At 40.4% G+C, this 8952-nt stretch overlaps 1 protein-coding gene across 1 annotated transcript; it reads left to right on the forward strand.

The window, feature by feature from the left end:
• Window positions 1-26: 26 nt before the first annotated feature.
• On the forward strand, window positions 27-8006 carry pcyt2 (phosphate cytidylyltransferase 2, ethanolamine). Its single transcript, XM_049719886.1, has 12 exons — window positions 27-298; window positions 2870-2958; window positions 4242-4403; window positions 4483-4634; window positions 4770-4811; window positions 4903-5041; window positions 5520-5602; window positions 5705-5782; window positions 6074-6139; window positions 6407-6472; window positions 6826-6914; window positions 7022-8006. The coding sequence occupies exons 1-12, from the start codon at window positions 171-173 to the stop codon at window positions 7119-7121; spliced, it is 1194 nt and encodes a 397-aa protein (XP_049575843.1). The 5' UTR covers window positions 27-170; the 3' UTR covers window positions 7122-8006.
• Window positions 8007-8952: the final 946 nt, after the last annotated feature.

Raw genomic sequence — 8952 nt, forward strand, 5'->3', positions numbered from 1 at the left:
TCAGGCGTTTCTGGAGGCGTCGTCCGACTCAGTGACGTCACTGCCCTAGAAGAACCTACCAGAGGGTGTACAGTACCTGGCATAATCCCCGTGAAGACAAACCCTATCGTGAGTGACCGGATTAGCTACTATTAATTTATATTACATTCTGTTTGGAAAACTCGGTTAAAATGATTAAAAACGGCCACCACGACACGGAGGGGCAACTTGAAAAAGGCGGCCGCAGTAGTATGACCGCAGGTTCAGAGTGCAGTCCGGAGAAAAGGAAACGCGTTGTCCGGCTTTGGTGTGACGGCTGGTAAGTAGATTGCATGGTATCTCCCCGTTATGTTTTACTCCCTGAAATTATCTCCACGCATATTGCAGGGTTGTCAGGACATGATAGATGATTAGTAATCATGCACGATTATGCTCGGTAGCATGCTAAACCTAGCCGCTTGATACACGATGTAAATAAGATCAACATGTCATTGTTTGGGATTATCGAGTAACATTTATTTTTACGAACTTGGATAGAAACGCCATTAGCAACGGTTAGCACATCCGCCTCGCAATGCAAAGGTTTTGGGTTCGATTCCGACTCCGGCCTTCCTGTGTGAAGTTTGCATATTTTCCCGTGCTTGCGTGGTTTCCTCCCAGTACTATGATTGCCCCCCAAATTCCAAAGACATGCATTGTGGGCCGATTTAACGCTCCAATTTGCCCGTAGGCGTGCGTGTGAGAGCGGCTGACTGTTGGGTGTACCACGCCTACCGCCCGATTTATGCTGGAATAAATTCCACCGGTGCCCGCGACTCTCGTGAGGATAAGCAGTTCACACCTTGGACTGGTTGCCAGCAAAATCGTAGACCACAAATAGATGAGCAACCATCCACACTGACACCTACGGACAGAGTTGTCAATGAACATATTTTGAATATTTTGGGAATGTGGGAACAAGCCTGATAACGCGAATAAAACCCACCAGCGATCATGCTTTCTACAATGGCCTGGGCTAAGGTTTGATGAGCTCAGAACCTTTCAACTGTGATACAGATGTGCCAGCCACATCTCCACCATGCTGCCCCATTTTAATGTCCATCCAACCCGTATGGACAATTTAGTCATATGTTTTGGAATGTGAGAGGAAGCACAAGCATAGAGAGTGCCATGGGCTATTACAGTGATCCATCGCTACTTCGCGTTTCGTTTATCGCAGCTTCACTACATCGCGGATTTTTTTTTCCAAATTAAAACAAACATTTAAAAGTCAAAATAAAACTTCTAAATTGAGGAAACATTTGTCTAACCTTTAGGACAATGTAGAATTGCTCCAAATGTTCGTTTACATTCCTTTAGAAGTCCGTTTTCGCGTGTTAGCACGATCGCGAATTAGCAGCATTCCGCTAACTCGTTAGTCTGCCCAGTATTTCTTGTTGGTGACCGTACTTCGCGGATTTCACGTATCGCGGATGGTTTTTGGAACCATTTATCCGCGATAAACGAGGGACTACTGTACTAACCTACACAGTAATATTGTTTGAAAAAAGAAATAAAACTACATTTTGTATGAAAAACACTTCTATGCCTAAAAAAATAACAAAAATCCACATAGAAGAAACAAATGATCAAACATCCCTATGTAAAACAATAATTTTGTGTGACTTGTGCTGCGGCAACCTCAAACTGCGGACCCCCTTTAGAAAATGCAGTCTATAAATACATTTGTTCAATCAGATGCTGCTCAAGTAAGTTTCTGACAGCATGCCTGACACGTATCTGTGTCTCTTAGTATTTATAAATAAGAAACATATTGCCCAACAGACTTGTTGATTTAGAGTTGGAGTAGAATGACCTCTTTAGAGTTAGCAAGACTTCACAGAACATATTTCTTAAATCACTTTCTTTTTAATTCCTGGCAATGTACAAAGTGCTACTGCTCTCAAAAATTAACACAGCAAGGCCCAAGACTGTGTGATGTTTGTGGATTTGGGGGAGTAAATGGCACTCCATTTGTATTATCGACTACTCTGGTCTCTTCAGCAAGTGCCAAGCGTAATGTGATCCATATCAGGAGTCTTATCAATAATTTATTGAATCTTATCACACTAGAGGGGAAATTCAGGTGAAGTGTTCAGGTTAAGTCTTCCTTTACATAGATAATAATCAGTTTTGACTATGTTTATTATTGTGGCTTGACCTTGCATAGATAAAAAACTACACTGCCTGCACTGTTGAGTGAGTTTAATAAACAGTATTTTAGATCACACTATTAGTATAAACTTAAAAAGAAATCTTTTCAAATGCATGATTTATTTTTTTCAACACTTAATACACCGAATGTCACGATTGTGAAAGTGTACTTAATGAAGTGGTTTGTGAAACACGCATAACGATGACATTTATTCTTTCTTTGCTTAGTTAAGAGGTAAACATCGTACAGTGTGCCTCTAGTATGTCACCATTCTTCTATTAATCTTTGTCATGTGTGCATGCTCGTTTTATGGGGTTTATGTAATATTTTTGCAAGTCTGCTCTGTCATGTAATGTTGCAATAAAACAAAGTGCAAAAAGTCATGCAAAGAGCTGAGCAGTACAAAATAAATGACGTAATTTGACTCATGTACTATCTACTATGAGGGGGAAAAATAAAGATCAATTCATGGATCACTTCAATTTGCATCTTAAAGTTATATTTTACAGCAGTTTTAATTTAAAAAAATTAGAATAGAAATTCTTCGTAATCATTTAATTGATTAATCAATGCTTCTGTCTCTCCTTCCCGAGTAAATTCACAACTTGTAAAGGGCAGCAAGCACATATTTTCTGTCACTTACTGTGTGGAGTTTTTCATGCTGATTTGGTCTGTGCTGCGGTACTCTTTTTGTAGTTATGACATGGTCCACTATGGTCACTCAAATCAACTGCGGCAAGCTAAAGGCATGGGGGACTACCTTATCGTTGGAGTGCATACAGATGGTAAGGACCCAATTTACAGATTGCACACACTTGATTTCTGTGTTGTTTTAGTCTTTGCTCCATACTTTTGTTAAAACATAATTTACAAGGGCTGCTTTGTATTTTAAACTACTTAGTGGTGAGTGGCTGAATTAATGAATAATTTGAAAGTCACCATAATATTCAAAGCAGCTCTTAGTGAAAGTAAAAGAGTCAGCGGCTCGACACCAATTGAAACTACAAACGTTAAAATAAATTAAAATGATACAGCTTTCAAATGGGATGTAATGAGATTGTGAAGATGAGCCTAATGTTGGGTGATTTTTAGGACTGCAACTAACGATTACTTTAATAATCGATGAGTCTATCGATTATTCTGTTGATTAGTCAATGAATTGGGAAAAATAAAACCTTAATTTCCATCATTATTTCAAAGCAGAGAACCTGAATTAATCTTGATTCAGGTAATGTTTTGGTCCCTAGCATATTGGAAAATTGGCAAAAATGTTGATCATCACTTTCCAAAGTAAAATTAATGTTTTATTTTGATTCAATGCAAAGAATATTGGTCTGCTTTTATGGAGGAAATTGGAGAATATTTAATGTCGATTAGCTGAAATTCTGAGGATTTGGACCATTTTAATTGGAAGAATTTAACTAAACATTCAATTATAAAACAATCGTTCTTTAATGATTTAATCAATGCATTGTCGATTGTCTTTTTAATTTTTTTTTTTACTTTGCAGTACTTCTAGTGATGTTTATTTCTGTATCTGTGCTTTCCTGCTAACATTTTTCAAGATAGAAAGAAAGTGAAGGTCTTGCTTTACTCTGTGACTGCCTTTGCAGTCAAGTTGAATTGGTGAGTTTGTTTCCGGCGACATGTTGGTGCACTGGTTAGCACGTCCGCCTCACAGTTTAGAAGGTGTGGGTTTGATTCCACCTCCGACCCTCCTTGTGTGGAGTTTTCATGTTTTCCCCGTGCCTGTGTGGGTTTTCTCCGGGCACTCTGGTTTCCTCCCACATCACAAAAACATGCATGGTAGGCTGATTGAGCACTCCAAATTGCCCGTAGGTGTGAGTGCGAGTGTGGATAGTTGTTTGTCTCTGTGTGCCCTGCGATTGGCTGGCGACTGGTTCAGGGTGTCCCCCGCCTACTGCCCGATGACTGCTGGGATAGGCTCCAGCACGCCCGCAACCCCTGTGAGGACAAGCCCGTACAGAAAATGTGTGGATGGGTAGTTTGTTTCCTGGGACTTATATATGAATCGTTAATATTGCTGTATATATTTTGCCATCAAAAGCGGAAATCTCCAAGCACAAGGGCCCACCGGTCTTCACTCAGGAAGAGCGCTATAAAATGGTGCGGGCCATCAAGTGGGTGGATGAAATCGTGGAAGGAGCACCCTATGTCACCACGCTGGATACTCTGGACAAGTACAACTGTGACTTCTGTGTGCATGGAGGTACAATAACTCTGTTGTCACAATCCTCTGCCATGATGCCAGCAATTAATTTGCCCCCCCCCCCCCCCCCCCCCAACAGATGACATCACGCTGACTGTGGATGGCAAGGACACATATGACGAGGTGAAGCGAGCAGGACGTTATCGGGAATGTAAACGCACGCAGGGAGTGTCCACCACAGACCTTGTTGGACGTATGCTCCTCATGACCAAATCACATCATAGCAACATGGTGAGTTTGCTTTTGCGGTCTTATAAAAAAAATCTGAAGGTGCAAATAATATATGGACTGGTATAATGTATCTTTGCATTGTCATCATTTACTGTAGATAATAAGATAATGTTTTTTTGTAACCATTTTCTGCAGGATAACCCAGATTATCAGCAGCATACAGACAATTTTGGGAAGGTACGGAAATCTGTTATTTTTTATTCCATTTTAGGTGTGAGTTATATGAAAAAACTTTGTCGCAATAACATGTTGTCTTCTTGAGTTACAGGGCCCCAAAGGCCACAGTCCATGGACGGGAGTGTCCCAGTTCTTACAGACGTCCCAGAAAATCATCCAGTTTGCCTCAGGGAAGGAGCCTCAGCCCGGGGATACCATCATTTATGTCGCCGGGGCATTTGACCTTTTCCGTATCCTTGTGTGTTGTTTACAGAACAGCTACAAGGAAACCATCAACTTTTGAAATGCTTTTTATATCAGCCCCTGTGTGAACATTTGAAATATGCCACGCTGGCGGAACACACACAGCTTGATAACACGTTTCCTGCAAAGTGATATTTACTGAAACCAGCAGGAACACATTACTCGCATAACTCAAATTCACCAGTCAAATATATGCCAAGTACTACATTTAAAAATGTGCTTTTGAATGAGAAGTGATCAAGGGAGCAGTTGGGTTGCTTGACTACAGTATGGACAATTTTTCATGTTCTGAGCTCTCTGTAAATGGGCATCATTTTCCTAAGGCTGCCTACTTCAGAAATGTAAAAAAAAGAAAACAAAAGTTCAATAGATGTAATCTATTGCCATCTGCTGGATATGTTGCATAACGGCTCCACTTGCCACTAATGCAAAATAGCTGTTGCCTTTACTTCTGACTCCCGGCAGACATTGGCCATGTTGACTTTTTAGCAATGGTCTCCAAGCTGGCAGAGAGACCCTACGTCATTGTAGGTCTACATTTTGACCAGGTATGTCAAATCAGGCACATCTTGGCAAACCTACCACATAACAGATGCTGTTTCTTGCCATAGCACCTTTAAGCCACTGATACAACTCTTTATTTTACTCAGGAAGTGAATCGGTACAAGGGAAAGAACTACCCAATCATGAACGTCCACGAGAGGACCCTGAGCGTCCTGGCCTGTCGGGTAGTAGCACAAACACACACACACACACACACGTTTGCACACATTCGCGCACACACACACGTGCACAAACACGCTAATTGTCTCAGTCAGAGGGTTTTAGTGACTCGGGTCCTACTCGGCTTCCGGTTAGCCGTCCTTCAGCAATGAGAATCCGTGTTGTGATGTACACTCAGTCATAACAGTTCTGCATGAGCACAGCATTGCGTACTGTACTGTATGGATTCATTCATTCTGTTTAAAACTACTAAATTGGTGTGCACTACCTTGACAGTTGTCTCTCCCTGTGTGCAGTATGTGTCAGAAGTGGTGATTGGTGCACCCTATGCTGTGAGCAGAGACCTACTGGATCATTTCAAGGTAGGTGGTTTGGTTTTACATTTTTTTAAAATATTTATAATAGAACACCAATTATAATTTTTCAACTGCATTCATCCTCCACTGTTTTGCTTGAATAACATTTAATACAAAATAAGGGAAAATCATATATATCAGCCAATTAAGCAAGATATGATTATGTGAGGACTATATGAGTTTAAAAAAAATACTTAATATTTTTTGTATTTGGAATGTTGGAGGCTCTGGTTTCAAATGTTTTCATTCTAATTCAACAATATGCATTTGCAGGTAGACCTGGTTAGTCATGGCATGACAAAAGTATTTCCCGACAAGGATGGGTCGGACCCCTACGCTGTGAGTACAGATGCATTTTGCATCAAACCCAAGTGGATTTTTGGGATTTTGTCATTTGTAATTTGTTATCATTTAAAGGGAAGAATATTTATTTTTGCTGGAGTATATTCATGAATGACATCTGTCTCTGGAGCTGATTCAAGTACAGAGACGAGGCCTTATTCATTCAAATCTACCCACATTTGTTAAACTCATAATGCATTATTGCAGAAATTTTAATTACTGATTCGAGTGGAACTCGTCCGAAATATTTTCTAATTGTGATTCTTTAAGCAGACGGCATGACTTGGTTAAAGACCGTATGTCCTTAATGGTGGCAGACTGCTGTAACCGTTTGTGTCTTTTCATCTTAGGAGCCCAAGAGAAGAGGGATCTTTCGGACCATCGATAGTGCAAATAGTCTCACCACCGATGATATCGTTCAGAGGATCATTGAAAACAGGTCACCCTTTCGTTTTCGTGCTTCTCCCACTCATTTCCAACTGCATACGTATATTTATCTCTGGTTGAGGTCCTGTTGTGTCTGATGGTCACCGTCTCCCTGTACAGGCTGCAGTTTGAAGCCAGGAACCAGAAGAAGGAGGCCAAGGAGATGGCGGTGATTGAGGCCATGAAGAAGACAGAGGAGCAGAGTGAAACGGTTCATTAGAGAAATGGCACTCTTTAGACTCTATTGCTTCCGTATGGGATGTACTGGCTCTAGTTCGTTGGTGAGCTGACCCATGGTGGAAGATCCAATCTGTCTCAGCAATTCACAGCTACAGTCCATCCAGCTGGTTCCAGACACTTGTTTGGGAACAGAATCCTCGTTTGTGTCTCTCTGCTGCTTAATGGCTTCTCTCTGTACTCTGCTTCAGACCTGTTTTAGAGCAATATTTTAATCCTCAATTTATTCTTGTAATCACACAGTACATGCCCAATGAATGGTTATACAAGTAGTATGTTAAATCTGAAATTTATTAGGAAAATATTGACACTTATTTTGGAATGCAAATTTTTTTAAATGATCTATTTTAGACTTTTCATGGATAATGTTTATTTTAACACTAAGAATAATAATGGATTTTAAATTTAATTGCTGAAGCAATTAAGCATCTTACACAGGATACATTTCTTTAGAAAGAGTCTTGTGAACATTATCTTATAAACTGGATCATTAACTACTACTTAATTACCTGGAGAGCTGTGTGAACTTGTATATCGCTTTTCTACCTTTGGTACTCAAAGCGCTTGACACTGCTTTCTCATTCACCTACTGATGATATACCATCAGGAGCAACTGGTGGTTGAGTGTCTTGCTTATGGACACTTTACTTTGATGTGGTCACAATGGCAGAGTATCAAACATCCAAGCTCTGTGTTGGGGGACGACCACTCTACCACTGAGCCATGCTGCCCTTTGTGTGCATGTGTGTGTGTGTATGTGTGTGCGCGCTAAATACAAAGTTAAAGGAATGTTGCTTTCAATGCTTCATTCTTAAAAGCTATAGCAATTATTAAGGTTATGTAAACTAATTAAAATGTTGACTTCGTGGCTTCAGTTTTTCTTCTTCCCCAGAGAAATGTGCTTTGGAAAATGAGACTAAGAAATACTTTTGTTGTAGAAAATGTCTGCAAGGTTTTGCATCTAGCTGTGATAAAACAATGTAAACTAACTTTATTTGTCAGACAATGTATTTCTAAAGCATGCTGGTGAACCCCGCTAATGACAGAGCTCTTTGTTGCGAGCTCTTTGTTGCATCAGCGTGGATCACGACCCAGTGAGTTGGTGAAATGAGGCCACGGCCGGTCCAAACCTGCCAAATGTGATGGGTGCGGTTCGGTAGTGGCCGCTGGCAAAAAAACGCAAACTGTCAGCCTCATTATAAGAACAAAGAGTTGCGGAAGAGCTTATGTCACAATAATGGCATGGCCCAGCTGAGGGACACCAAAAACCTGACGCTGTAGAAACCCTTCTATTTGTGGGTAAACACTGGATCGCACTCACGCTGTACGTGTGCCTTGATGCCCAAAACAGCTCAAGCTTTGGTCACCAAAATGTCCATTTCAGTAATGTAATTGTTTCAAAAATGAAAATATTTTTATAGATTTTTACATATTTTGGTAGTGTCTTTTGAAACATTGATTCATAGATGCTTCTTGTTTTTTGTCCAGTTAAACATTTTTTCAGGTCAGTGTGACTGAGCAGAGATTCCTGGTTTGATTGATGTCTATCTCACCAACTTGTTAGTTTTATGAGGGTCAAGTTAAAAAGTTGAAACGTTGGTGCAATTCCACCTAATGATGTAGCCCCCTGGCTCAAGGAATCCCTCTCTGAGCATTTATTGTGGATTATCAAGCAATAACTTTAAATAATTGGCGCTGAGGTTGCGGGTACGTTTCTGCCTCCGGCCTTTCTGTGTGGAATTTGCATGTTGTGCCTGTTTAAGGTTCCTATCACGTTCAGTTTTTTATTTTTATTTTAAATGACTTCTTAACTA

Source organism: Syngnathus scovelli, chromosome 5 (assembly GCF_024217435.2).
Source record: "Syngnathus scovelli strain Florida chromosome 5, RoL_Ssco_1.2, whole genome shotgun sequence".
Taxonomy (NCBI): Eukaryota; Metazoa; Chordata; class Actinopteri; order Syngnathiformes; family Syngnathidae; genus Syngnathus; species Syngnathus scovelli.

What these genes read in the sequence shown, in the direction of transcription:
- pcyt2 (XM_049719886.1), top strand. Translation starts at nt 171, where the DNA reads ATGATTAAAAACGGCCACCACGACACGGAGGGGCAACTTGAAAAAGGC. An exon ending in TAGGTCTACATTTTGACCAG is followed by an intron (nt 5,603 to 5,704) that starts GTATGTCAAATC and finishes TATTTTACTCAG; the next exon opens with GAAGTGAATCGGTACAAGGG. An exon ending in ATGGGTCGGACCCCTACGCT is followed by an intron (nt 6,473 to 6,825) that starts GTGAGTACAGAT and finishes TTTTCATCTTAG; the next exon opens with GAGCCCAAGAGAAGAGGGAT.